At 44.3% G+C, this 13,613-nt stretch overlaps 1 protein-coding gene across 1 annotated transcript; it reads left to right on the top strand.

Annotated features, from left to right (window-relative positions):
• The first annotated feature begins 471 nt into the window (after positions 1-471).
• Positions 472-11,690, top strand: RAB33B (RAB33B, member RAS oncogene family). The gene is made up of 2 exons (XM_069855255.1): positions 472-802; positions 8,777-11,690. The coding sequence occupies exons 1-2, from the start codon at positions 563-565 to the stop codon at positions 9,218-9,220; spliced, it is 684 nt and encodes a 227-aa protein (XP_069711356.1). The 5' UTR covers positions 472-562; the 3' UTR covers positions 9,221-11,690.
• Positions 11,691-13,613: the final 1,923 nt, after the last annotated feature.

The following is a 13,613-nucleotide window of genomic DNA, read 5'->3' on the forward strand; positions in this document are numbered from 1 at the left end:
CAGGCCAGGCTGGATGAGGCTTTCAGCAGCCTGATCCAGTGGCAGGTGTCCCTGCCCGTGGCCGGGGGCTGGAACTGGGTGTGCTTTAGGGTACCTTCCAACTTAAACCATTCCACTCTCTGTAACAGGAACTGCTTCTTGCATAACACTTCTCGTCTCCTAGCCTATCATTGGCTGAGCGGGAGGGCGTGGCCAGGGATTGGCTGAGCGGCGGGCGGTGGGCGGGGGCTGGCCGAGAGACGCGGTCTGATTGGCTGAGCGGCCGAGTTACACACGTTGATTGGCTGCGAGGCCGAAAGGCGGGCGAGAGGGAGGGGCGGGTTGAGAGACGCTTGTTGATTGGCCGAGCGGTGGGCGGGGACTGTCCGGAGAGCGCACGGTGATTGGCCGAGCGGGCGGGGAGCGCGCGGCGATTGGCCGAGCGGGCGGGCGCAGCTCTCGCGAGACCCGCGGTCCGTGACGCGCCGCGCGGCGGCGTCGCGCGCCGTGTGTGCAGGCGCCGCTCCCCGGGGCGGCGGCGGCCGCGTCCCCGTCCCCGAGCGCCTCCCCCCGCCCCGCAGCGATGATGTCCGCGTCCTCCGGCGACCTGGAGTCGTCGCTGGAGCTGAGCCTGACGGGCAGCGGCGCGCTGCCCCCCGCCCGCTCCCGCATCTTCAAGATCATCGTGATCGGCGACTCCAACGTGGGCAAGACCTGCCTCACCTACCGCTTCTGCGCCGGCCGCTTCCCGCACCGCACCGAGGCCACCATCGGCGTCGACTTCCGCGAGAGAGCCGTCACCATCGACGGCGAGCGCATCAAGGTACCCGCGGGGCGCCCTGCGGCCCCGGGGCGCTCCCGGAGGGGACTCCCGGGATAACGGGGGCGGCGCGGGGCTCGGGGCCTCTGCCGGCCGACCAACGGCTCGCCTGCAAAGGCCCAGGGGGCCGGCGGGGCCGGGCACGCCAGCCCGCCCGGCAGCCTGCAGCTCGCAGCCGGGATGCGCACGGTGAGGCCACGTCACCCCCCTGCCGCCGTGCAGCTCCCCTGTAGGGTGTGCACAGTGAGCTCACGGTGCTCCCCTGTCACCCCTACTGCTGCAGGTGGGATGTCCACGGTGGGCTCGTGTCACACCCCTGCCACCAGGCCACTCGCCGCTGGCGTGTGCACAGTGAGCTCGTGTCACACCCCTGACACCGGGCCACTCGCCACCGGGATGTGCACAGTGAGCTCATGTCACACCCGTGCCACCAGGCCACTCGCAGGTGGGATGTCCGTGATGAACTCATGTCACACCCCTGCTGCCATGCAGCTCCCCTGTAGGATGTGCACAGCGAGCTCATGTCATGCCCCTGCCACTCCTACTGCTTGCAGGTTGGGTGTCCATGGTGAGCTCATGTCACACCCCTGCCACCATGCCCCTTGCTGTTGGGATGTGCATAGTGAGCTCATGTCACACCCGTGTCACCGGGCCACTTGCCGCTAGGATGTGCGCTGTGACCTCGTGGTGTACCCCTGCTGCCATGCCGCTTGTAGGTGGAATGTGCACGGTGGCCTCATGTCACACCCCTGCCACCCCCATCGCTTGCAGGTGGGATGGGGGATGTGCATGGCGACCTCATGGTTCACCCATGCCGCTCACAAGTGGAACGCACACTGTAACCGCATGTTACACCCTTGTCACCGTGCAGGTCGCAGGTAGGATATGCATGGACCACTGCCACCATGCAGATCACAGGTGGGATGTGCACGGTGACTTCATGTTGCACCCCTGCCGCCCCTACTGCTTGCAAGTGGGATGTTCACGGTGACCTCATGTCACACCGCTGCTACAATTCAACCTGCGGTTGGGATGTTCACTGTGAGCTGATGTTGCGTCCCTGCTGCCATGCAGCTCACAGGTGGGGTCATAGAATCATAGAATAACCAGGTTGGAAGAGACCCACCGGATCATCGAGTCCAACCATTCCTATCAAACACTAAACCATTCCCCTTAGCATCTCGTCCACCCGTGCCTTAAACACCTCCAGGGAAGGTGAATCAACCACCTCCCTGGGCAGCCTGTTCCAGTTCCCAATGACCCTTTCTGTGAAGAATTTTTTCCTAATGTCCAGTGGGATGTGCATGAATGTGCACGGTGACTTCATGTTGCCCCCCCACTGCCACAGTGAGCTCATGTTGACTCTTGCTGCCGTGCCTCTCGCGTGCCGGATGATGCATGGTGAGCTGATGTTGCGTACCTGCCATCATGCTGCCCGCAGGTGGGGTGCTGCATGAAGTAAAATCAGCCCCCCGCTGCCATGCCACTCGCAGGTGGGATGTTGCACCGTGAGGTCATGGTGTGCCCCTGTCGCCACAGTGCTTCCAGGTGGGATGCTGCACGATGAGCTCGTGTCACACCCCGTGCTGCTCGCAGGTGGGATGTGGGCGCTGAGCACCACGCTGCTCGTGGGTGGGATGCTGTGCAGGGGGGGCACCCTTCCATTTCTCTGTCACCCTCACATAAAGAAGTCCTTCCTCATTTTCACATGGAACACCCGGTGCTCCAGTTTGTGCCCAGAGCCCTTTGTCCTGTCGCTGGGCACTACTGAAAAGAGTCTGGCCATGTCCCCTTGACACCAGCCCTTTAGATCTTTTAAAAGCATTGGTAACATCTCTCAATCCTCTCTTCTCCAGGCTAAACAGACAGATTTCACTCAGCCTCTCCTTATAAGAGGAGAGCACCAGTCCCCTGATCATCTTTGTTGCCTCTGCTGGACTCTCTACAGTAGTACCTTGTCCTTGAGCTGGGAAGCCTGCAGCTGGACACAGGACTCCAGATGAGGCCTCACTAGCGTGGAGTAGAGCAGGAGGAGAACCTCCCTCAACCCGCTGGCCCTGCAGAAGCTCAATGTAGTTGTGTCACAGCTGATAGCCTTGGCTGTATCAGCTCTGCAGCTTTGTTTTAAATTATTTTGCAGTGCTTCTATTGGAAATGATTACTAAGTAGATTTCCATGATAATGATGAATTCCTACTGTAGGCCAAAGTTTTGTACAGCTTTTGGCAGGTGTTAATAATTCCTTTTTGAAATGGACTTTTAGGTAGTTCTCTTACTTACCAATGTTTTAGTGTTGGCTCTATCTTATATCAGCAGCTTTTTTTTGCGCCTCCCGATTTCTACTCCTGTGTTCATCAAGGATCACACTTAATTGGCTTAACCTTCAAGTCCACAAAGCTGTACAGGTGCCACTGTTTCGAGCATTTTGCTTGAAAAATGTCCCGTTAAGAAACTGAATGTTGTTCAGGAGTGAACTGCTGCATCAGTGACAGCTTTTATGTCTTTTTTAGGATTCTGGTAAGGTTGTTCTCTGTTCAGGCTGATGTGGTACAGAACTTGAACGGTGATAGGCTGGACCTAGCTCACATTTGACCATTATTTTTTACTCTGATTATAGGCTTAGCTAAGTTTTAGTCTTACAAAAGTAAATGATTGGGAAGAAAAAACACTCTTTTTGCCTTCATTGCGCTGTAAGGCGTATTTTAAAAGTATATAGAATCATAGAATCATTAAGTTGGTAAAGACCTTTGAGATCATCAACTCCAACCTTTCTTGTCCACTAATAAATCATATCCCCAAGCACCTCATCTACCTGCTTTTTAAACACCTCCAGGGATGGTGACTCAACCACGTCCCTGGGCAGCCTCTGCCAGTGCTTGATAACCCTTTCTGTGAAGAAATTTTTCCTAATGTCCAATCTGACCTTCCCCGACACAGCTTAAGGCCATTCCCTCTTGTCCTATCACCTATCGCTTGAGAGAAGAGACCAACACCCACCTCTCTGAAACCTCCTTTCAGGTAGTTGTAGAGAGCAATAAGGTCTCACCTCAGCCGCCTCTTCTCCAGGCTAAACAACCCCAGCTCTCTCAGCTGCTGCTTGTAAGTGTTGTGCTCCTGACCCTTCACCAGCTTTGTTGCCCCTCTCTGGACACATTTCAGGACCTCAGTGTCTTTCTTGTGAGGGGCCCAAACCTGAACACTGAATTCGAGATGTGGCCTCACCAGTGCCGAGTATGGGGGGTAGAATCACTTCCCCAGTCCTGCTGGCTGCACCATTTCTGATATAAGGCAGGAATCTGTTGGCTTTCTTGTCCACTGTACCTAGTCTGCCTGGTAGGTACATAAATGCTAGTGGTGATCCTACCACGTATTTGAAGGTTTGACTACTTGCTGTGCACAAACGTAGGTTGTTTACTAGGAGGAACATGGTTTTAAACAGAATCCCCTTCCCCTGTGTTACAGGTTGTTTCTATGAGCAAAGTTTAATGATGTGTTGAAAAAGGGAGTAACAGTAGTCTTAGTGTTGTACTTTTGTGTTTATTATCACCAGGCTTTGTAATTACAGCTTATTGTCATGTAGCTGAAAGCAGTTGTTTTTCCTCACTTACTTACTGATTAAAGAAATTGTGCAGGGCACATAAGTCCATTTTGCTTTCCTTCTCTTGAGTTTTTTTTCACCTCGTAGTCTCCTTTTCAGCTGAAAAAGGAAAACGAGTGAGAGTGTTTGTTGCTATTCAGTGGATTTATAAAGAAAAAGAGTACTTCTTTGGCTGATAGCTGAGATTCTTTACTCCCTGGCTGCTGCTGTTCATGACAGAGGAGAGAACCTCTTGAGAGATATCTTCTTGTCAACTGGCATTTTCAGCACCTCTGGATTATGCCCATCTTTTGTTGGAGAGAAGTGAAGAACAGTATAGCCTAATCTGCAGTGCTGAGGAGCTTCACATAGGTTATTGTGCTGTTTTGTTCTATACGTTGTGGTAGGTTTCCTGTGTTCTTGAGAATATTACCTGTTGAATATACCAGTTCTGGTTGAGAGAGGTGGAGAACTGAAGGAGGCTCTTTTGGGACACATATTTTTCCAGGAAGTTCTGTTTCAGCTTTAGAAGGAATACACGTTATCGGTATGGCCCGGGCTCTAGCTCTTAGGGGTGTATGTCAGCAAGTGTACACCAGTTCTTGGGTTTTGCCACCTCCTCTCACTAATCTGCACCTTTCTTGCTTGCAGCATTGAGCTCCAGCAATGCCTCTTGAACCAGGAAAGAGAGAAGCTCGGATGAGCCAAATCACTGCTCTTCTTGCTGTGCCCTGAAGGGCTTGCTGAGCAGAGGAGTTTTTCCTCTTGCACTGAAGGAGAATATAAAAGAATGTCTTCTCTTCCTCTCTCCTCCCTTCCCCCAGCCAGCTGAATGGTCATTCTTGTGCAGCTACAGTACTGAGCATTTCCCTTGCAGCTGGAAAAATGCTGTGTCATTGGCATGAACACAAGCACAGTTCTTCTTGCCCGTGGTCTCCCACACAGGAATTGTGCAGAATTCCAAGACATAGGGATCATTATATTTGTAGCTTGTACAGGTTCGTGTGAAACACCGATGCCTAGATGTAATGACTAAATTAACATTCTCAACAAATGAGTTTTTTGTATTATAAATTTTCCTGTTTCTAAATTGATCTAAGCATTGAAAATCAAAGAAAGTGATTTCTCTTTACTGACCTATATTAAAAGAGTAAGGGATGTGAATTAAATTCAGTGAAGTAATTCCAAACATTGTGTCTACGCCTTTGAGCTCTTCAGGTTTTTTTCCCCCACCACTTGTTAAAGGAGACACGGTTTATCATTTTATCTTTATTAATATAAAGAAGTCAGAAGGTCGGAGGTGAAGGTGATAGCTGAGTTGATATATTTAAGTACCATTTGTCATTCCTTGGGAGTGTGACAAAGTGATTCTGTCCACAGTTTCATTACCTGACTTATGCTGTTGAAACAAATTTTCAAATCACACATTTTAAAGGGCAGTTATAAAAACGTGCTTCCTTAAAGATGGATGTTATCGAACTAATAATGAAACAGCAGTGTTAATGTTAATTCATCTGTGCACATCAATGAATATGAACACTTTAAGTGTTGTTTTCCAGTACAGTACGTATTTTTCAGGGGCCAGAAATGGAATGGTCTTCTCAAGCTCGCTTGGTAAGAGGAAAGCAGAAACTTCTAAAGTGTGAAATTTTCAGTCTTGCGGGAGGATTTGCCTTTCAGTCCGAATGATTCCATGCCAAGATCATTAACATCATTAACATTCTTAAATCTGCGACCGTACCCTTTGAGCTTGAAAGCTGCATGTAAATAAAATTTAGGAGGAACTGTAGCTGAAGCTTAATTTGGATGCTATGCAAACCTTTCCCCTTCTCTACGCAAGACTGGCAATGCACTTGTGGATCTGTGCGTGTTTGATTTCTGCTCTGAATGAGGTGGGGAGGGAAGTGTAAGCTCCTAGCTGCCTGTGAAAGTGAGCTCCCTCTTTAAATTAATTTGATTTGGCATTTTCCAAGATGATAGATTGTGATTCCTTAACATTATGTTGTCTGAGCATGAGGATTACCTCAGTTCACGCTTCTTTCTTCTCTCTTTAATTTGTTAAATTCCAAACTAATGAAAATTTTCTGTGAGTTTCCTGACTTCTTAATGTTTTATAAGTGCATAGAACGAGAAGTACTTCTCACCTGGGTAGATGAATGAATCTTCTGCAAACTCTGATTCCGCTCTTTAATCTGATTGTCTGACTCCCTTAGCAGGCCACGGAGGTGTACTCAGCTGTGTTAGGAGTGTAATACCGTAGGCAAAAAGCAGGTATTTGCTCTAAAATGAGGTGGGTTGCAACTGATGACCATTTTCTGTGGTCAGAGGCTAGGGCAGCTTGTATTGCTTTTCTTCATGATCTCCACAACGCTTTTAAGAAGCAGTACATGGATCTTTTTAAGTCTGTGGATCAGAAACTGCAGATAACTGGACTAGGTTATGGAAGCCAAACTGTGCTGAGATTCTCATGTAAATGTTCAGTTTCCCTGATCAAACCAGTAACTGCCATTTCCCCCTGCTCCAGTCTGAGTTTTTATTAAGAATAGGTGACCAGTCTGAGTTTTTATTGAGAATAGGTGACCAGAGAATATGCAGAGAAAGTCACACTATCCTGAGACATCACTTTTGTTTCTGTCACTCTATCACCCTACTGATTCATAGCGAGTCCTGTGATTGACTTGTATATCTGGATTGTCATCCTTTTTAATAATTTCCAAACTGATGAATCCTGCACTTATATGAAATGTCTTTATTATTAGTCACTGTTATCAAGACTGCATCTGCTTCTGCTCCTTTTCACCTTATTTTACTGTTCCAACTTCCGACAACAAACTTTATGTGATACTAAAATCCTCCTCTCTATCAGCAAGACATCTTAGCTTCTGGCTATCAGCAAGTTTCCCTGGCACTTAAGTTTCCTTTTTTTAATATCAAAGTCATTGGTAAGAACAGTAAACAAGGCACTTGGGTTTCCTCTTTTTAATATCAAAGTCACTGGTAAGAATGGTAAACACTGCAACACTTGTGATTTCTAAGTAAGTTTTACTGAAATATTTGGATCAAAGGAACGCAGAACTATGCTAATGGAGAAAACTTTCATCAAGGGAAAATATCAGCTGTACCTTTCACAGCAACAGACTGAATTTTACATTTACCTTCATCATTTACAGAACTTTTAATATTCCTTGAATTCTGAATCTGAAAAGAAACTCCTTTCATTCCCAGGGAGGAAACATTTCTTTCTGTCGTTTCCTGCTCGAAAGTGAAAAGCTGAAGTATCGAGCTGCCTCAGCTGTCAGGGGCCAGCTCTGCAGGACAGAGGGGAAACTGGAACTCAGCTTTTACCCAAGAAATAGAATGTTGTCTCTCAGTGTTAACACCATCACTAGAGTGTGTGCAGTAGAGCCTCACACTAACAGTGTAGAGACCTGTGGGTGAACACGCTTGGCGTGCTCGATGCTCCAGTCCTGTGCCTTGCAGAGAGCAAATTTATTAAAACTTTGCTGTGTCCTATAACTGCACAATTCTATAGTGTGCTCTGTGCACTTGAGGGCTCCAAGCTTCCATTATGTTGGGGTGATTGATACATTTAAATATTTTTATTCGCAGTTGCTTACATCTGCTTGTGCTTCAAGGTGTGTTTTGTTTTGTTGTAATCTGGACCTGAGAAGTTTGAAAGCATTTCAATTCTTCTGAATATTTATTTTTGTCTGTTACACTGTCTGGGCTTCAACCAAATATATTCTGTCTGTTTTGGAAAGAATGATGCCTATCTGGAAACAATAGTAGTGCAATATGGTGCTAGTTTAATCACTAATTGAGCTTAAGTTAGAGGTTAATCACAGGTGGGTTTGATTCCAATAGATATGCTGCAGAGACTTATTTGTCCTATTTTTGTTGATGTTATTCACGCATGATTTTTATTCATGCATGATTTGATTTTACCTTTATATAGTACCACAATAGGCAGTTAACCTCATGCTAAGAACAAAACTTTGAGGAAGGTGATTTTTGGCAATTAAAAAGTCACGTGAGGTGAGAGCTGTGGTGTGAAATACATGTTGGTTTGGGGTTTTTTTTCAAATAAAAGCGCTATTGCCAAGAATTCAGGGTGGGTTTTTTTGTAAAAATCTCACAAAATATGTGCTGCAATAAACTTTCAGAAATTCACGTTTGTGATCAAGTTGCATCTTAATTTCTTCCTGACTTCAACAGTCTTGGAAGCAGAAGTTTCTGAAATTTGGTAAAAGCAAGTTTTCCTCAGTGTGAGCTTTTCGGTATGATTATTTCAGAAAAGTGTATTTTTGTGATTGTGTAACTTCCCTAGCAACAGGTGACTTGTATTGTTTTCCAATATGAGCAATAAAATGGTTTTTTCTGTCATTGTCTTTCCCTTTTTAGATCCAGCTATGGGATACGGCAGGCCAGGAGCGCTTCAGAAAGAGCATGGTGCAGCACTATTACAGGAATGTACATGCTGTTGTCTTTGTGTATGATATGACAAACATTGCCAGTTTTCACAGTCTGCCGTCATGGATAGAGGAATGCAAACAACACCTTCTTGCCAACGATATCCCACGGATTCTTGTTGGAAATAAGTGTGACCTGAGGAGTGCTATACAGGTACCTACGGACTTGGCCCAGAAGTTTGCTGATACTCACAGTATGCCCTTATTTGAAACCTCTGCCAAAAACCCCAATGACAATGACCACGTGGAGGCCATATTCATGACACTGGCTCACAAGCTTAAAAGTCACAAGCCATTAATGCTTAGTCAACCCCCAGATCGATATGAAATACATATAAAGCCTGAAACAAAACCTGCCATGACCTGCTGGTGTTAAATGATGCTGTTATCAGCTGTCACCTTGTCATGTTTGCAAACGCTTTGAAATTATGATCTTGGCAAAGTTCCAGGTTTTGGTAGCAATTATAGTGAATCTCTTTGGCACTTTAATGTGTTGGTTTTTTTTTTTCTGGTGTAAATGTGGCCGTCTCATGTTCTTGCACTTTGTAATTGTACTCTCTGAATTACTGAAGTTTCACTATAAATATACAGGAAAAGTAAACTTTTTCAAGTGAAGTTTTGACAAAGCAATTCTACTTGAGCTCTTGCTGCCTGAGATTGTTTTTGTCACTTGTGGTAAGGTTATAAATAGTAAGCCAATTTACTAACATTTTTGGTTGCTAGTTGCATTGGAGTTAATGTAGGAGAAATGGTGTTTTGTGACAACCACATAGCTTGATTTTTTGGGTCAGCACATGGGGAGATTTTTGGTACATGAAGGAACGTTTGGTGACTGCTAGTGAATCACTAAGCAAATACCTTTTTATTTTAACAACCAAACCCAGGACTGTCAGATGAAGTTTGGGCTGTCAGCGTAAATGCAAACAGGTTTTTGGCCTGTCATTCCACTGTAAACTTTGTTTCTTCATGGCGATGGTAAGAACTTGTCCCTACCTCTGGACAGTTATTTGGTACTCAAACTTCGTTAATTTTTCATAATTAGCACGTAAAACTAAGCTATGCATTCCTTCTTATGGAAGGTACTGTAGCACAGGATTTGGGGTAAATATGGGACTACAACAGTCCTAAACTTCTCTGACCTTCCTCACAGTTTAATGAAGACTTCATTCTGAAGATGCTGCATTTGAGTGTCCCAGGATAAGTAAAAACACTTAAGTAAATAAAAGATTGACTGAAACTGGCAGTAGCATGTTGGTTTTCAAAGACAGGTGTTTCAGAGGATTTTCGTGGTGATTAATGCTTTTCAAATATCTTGAAAAAGCTTTTTATGACCAACTTGGTCATGTATTTTAGGGATGGAAATGCCTAGAACAAAATATTAGGGATATAGGACTTGATTAAAACAGAACTTACTTCGTATTCCGAAATATCTTGAAATATAGTAGAAATCTGCCTATTACAGACTTCTGAGCTAAAACCTGCTCATGTTCTGTCACAGCTGTGTGTTGGGCATCCTTCTTGGCGTTACTAATGTCTGTTAGTGGTGGGTCAGAGGAGGGAAGTTACTTCTCTAGAACCACCTTCTTCTGTGTTTGCATAGTTGCAACCGTGTTATTTCAGTTCTGTCTGAAGGTCGAGTTTCATAATAAAAATGGTGCTAGGTTGCATATAGTTGCGTAAAGTGAAATGTAAGCCGTAGAATGCAATCTATGACTTCATTCATATTCCGTGTCAAACAACGTTTTGTGACTGAGCGGTTAAAGGAATTGAAGTTAAAATGAAGGATTTGCAATGTGTAGTGTGTGATGCTGACTGGATACTAAAGGGAAGAACGACTTCAAAAACTGCCACCCTAGTGATTGCATTAGAAACAAATTGTCGAGACAAGATAATTAATGCTATTTAAACTAGTACAATTAATACCATGTAATTCTATTGCAGGTATTACTTACAAAAGAAAAATGTATTGGCTTTCTCCTAGATGTAGAAAGAGCATTCAGTGTGGTCTAATATGATTAAGATATTTAAAAAGAACCTAAACAAAAGGTAGTGGGTTTTTTCCTGCTTAATGCTGCTACAGCCGTGACAGTGATTTTGTTTAGGAACCATTTGTAAAAGGGAACTTTTGTATTCACTCTGAACTTTACGTATCTAAAATTTGGTTTACAGTCCTTTCAGAAACAATCGGCTTTTTAACACTCATGTCCTTAATGTTTTTTTAAGAAAAGGATAGATCTTAAATTTACGTGTATGCTATTGTAAATAAATATGGTTTACAGTCCTCTTGGACAATTTGTTTTTCACCCGCAGCCTCAATCCTTTTTCTCAAAAAGGATCTATCTTAACTATTTATCTAATACATGTGTCAGCAGATGTTCTTTCTTTTGTTTGTTTGTTTTTTTAATAAAAAAGAATTAAGAATTCTAAAGTCGGTCAGTCAGTCAGGTTGGGGGTTGAGGTAAGGAAATTGTATAGCTGCAGTATTACTGTCAGATTTGATATCGGACATCTGCAAATCTGTTAAGCTTTGAGTTATTCACAACCTGTAAATAAGGGCCCCATCATTAAAATTGTGTGGCAACGATGTCTAAGTATGTAATTTTGTCTTCAGCACTAAGCATGTTTTAACAGTTTTGCCATAACGGTAGTTTGGTCATTAACACAGTGTTGGTTATGCTTCCTGGCTTTCAGTGGTAACGTTCTGCCCACAAAATTGATGTTAAAAGTACTAAATACTTTGTATATGTATTTTCACTTCACCAAATTGGGGTTATTTTGTATGTACTTGGGGGAGGGCAAGACACAATCCCAGAAACCTAATAAACTGGCTTTGCCACGAACTGTTATCACTTGTTTTCAGTAATTATACTAAGAAAGATGAGATCATTTCTTATGGTAAAATACATTAAAAACCTATAGGGGAGGAAAAAAAGAGTTTCTGGTTTTTCTAGGCGTGGGTGACTGTTTTGTAAAAGACTGTCACAATACTTGGAGTAGTCAGTGCTTCCTTGCATGGCGCTGAATTATTTTGGAGCATCTGAATCCGATGATTCAGAGGCACGTTCCGAACTTATTACAGATTTCAGAAGAATGGGAAGTGATACAAGAGTTATAAAACTAGGAATTACTGAGCTGTGTACATCAGGACCCTAGAGGAGTCTTCTCCACTATTCTTCTCTTAGTCCCAAGCTCACATTCAGAAATAAAAGCTCTCAACTTCAAGGGCAGATGGGACTTTTTTGTTGTGTCAAAAGACAGGCTTGCATGTTGCCATGTGTGTATGCGTGTGCACACGTGCAGCAAGACTTCAATTGCAATCAAGCTGGATTTTGGTAATTATCATAGCCCTTTCCCCACAAATAAATTCTTAAATCATTTGTCTTCTATACTGTTTCACTACTGTCCTAGTGATGTTCCTTTTCCAATTCCACACTTCCTAGTGTATTAAAAACAAAAAAGTAAAACACCTCTTAGAGGTGTTTTGCATCTATAAATACGATTGCAGACATCACAACTCACATGGGCTGTTAAGAATGTGTTTATTAAATGTGTACACCTTGTGCTTTTGGAGCCTGGACTGACCGTAAGGGACCACCACCAGCATGTTATGGTTGAGATCACTTGTCCTAGGCTGACACAAGCTATTGCATCAAACTGCTTAGGAAGGAAGTGACTTTCAGCCTAGCAAGGCAAGAGGCTGAGATACAAATTCCAAATGTGTCCTGGTATTCATGTGTATACTTCCCGTGCATTAGGGTTTTCTTGGGTATTTTTCATGTCTCATTTCGTGCATCCTTCATCACATGGTCGCTAAGAAGCATCAAAATACAGAAAGTTTTAATGAGTACTGTAATCTCCGCAAAGCAAAAGACAAACGATCCAATAAAAGGTCTAAAGTACATAGTCATTAAGCAATTTGAAAGATTAAATATCTCCACCCTTGTAATTTTTTCAGCTTTATAAACCAATGATTTTACAAGACAGCTTTCCAGATGTGAGACTAGATAAAGAGCCCTAATGAAAGTAGTATCCTTATCTTTCTTGATCTCTAAAATACAGCTTAATGATCTAAAAATCAGGTAAGCTCTGACTTTGAGGGAAGGGAGTAACATGGGACTTTATATCGGGATTAAGGAAGAGGCAGCCTTACCTCTGACCTTTGCCACCTTCACTGGTGACTCAGGGCCTTTCCCAGTTGGAGTCGGCAAAAGTGAACAGCAGAAAAACCACTAGTAATTGTTCTCCCTCAGACACCACAGGTCTGCACAAAGACAAACCTGCTCAGTGTAATGCTTGCCTGTGGCTTTGGTCACTCTTGGACCAAAACCTGCTGGTTTTTCTTTGTCTCCCATGCATGTAATAATGTGCTGGGAGGGCAGCTCCTCTCTTTTGAAGCTGGTCATAGAATCACGAGACTCATAGAATCATAGAATCACTAGGTTTGAAAAGACCCACTCGATCATCGAGTCCAACCATTGTCACCCGACTGATCTGTACGACAGCACAATTAACATCTTTAACCTGGACGAACATCTCCCCTGGCTGAGCACCTGCTGACCTCCTGCTTTCATAGAATTCATTGAGAGTCATTGTCCTTGTCCCCCCCCGGTGAATATTTTCACTTCCACCAGAACACATAGTTCTAATGGTTTGGTTTGGTTTTTTTTTCAGAGTTCTGCTTTCAAGGTCAATGTTTCATAGCGTCTTGATTCCCAGATAAAAAATAGAGCCACGAGTCATTTTAAAGTAATAGTAATGTTACTTAGTAG

This window comes from Phaenicophaeus curvirostris, chromosome 4 (genome assembly GCF_032191515.1).
Source record: "Phaenicophaeus curvirostris isolate KB17595 chromosome 4, BPBGC_Pcur_1.0, whole genome shotgun sequence".
Lineage (NCBI taxonomy): Eukaryota > Metazoa > Chordata > Aves > Cuculiformes > Cuculidae > Phaenicophaeus > Phaenicophaeus curvirostris.

Coding starts and splice junctions, on each gene's coding strand:
- RAB33B (XM_069855255.1), top strand. CDS start 563: ATGATGTCCGCGTCCTCCGGCGACCTGGAGTCGTCGCTGGAGCTGAGC. Junction 803..8,776: donor TCGACGGCGAGCGCATCAAG/GTACCCGCGGGG, acceptor TTCCCTTTTTAG/ATCCAGCTATGGGATACGGC.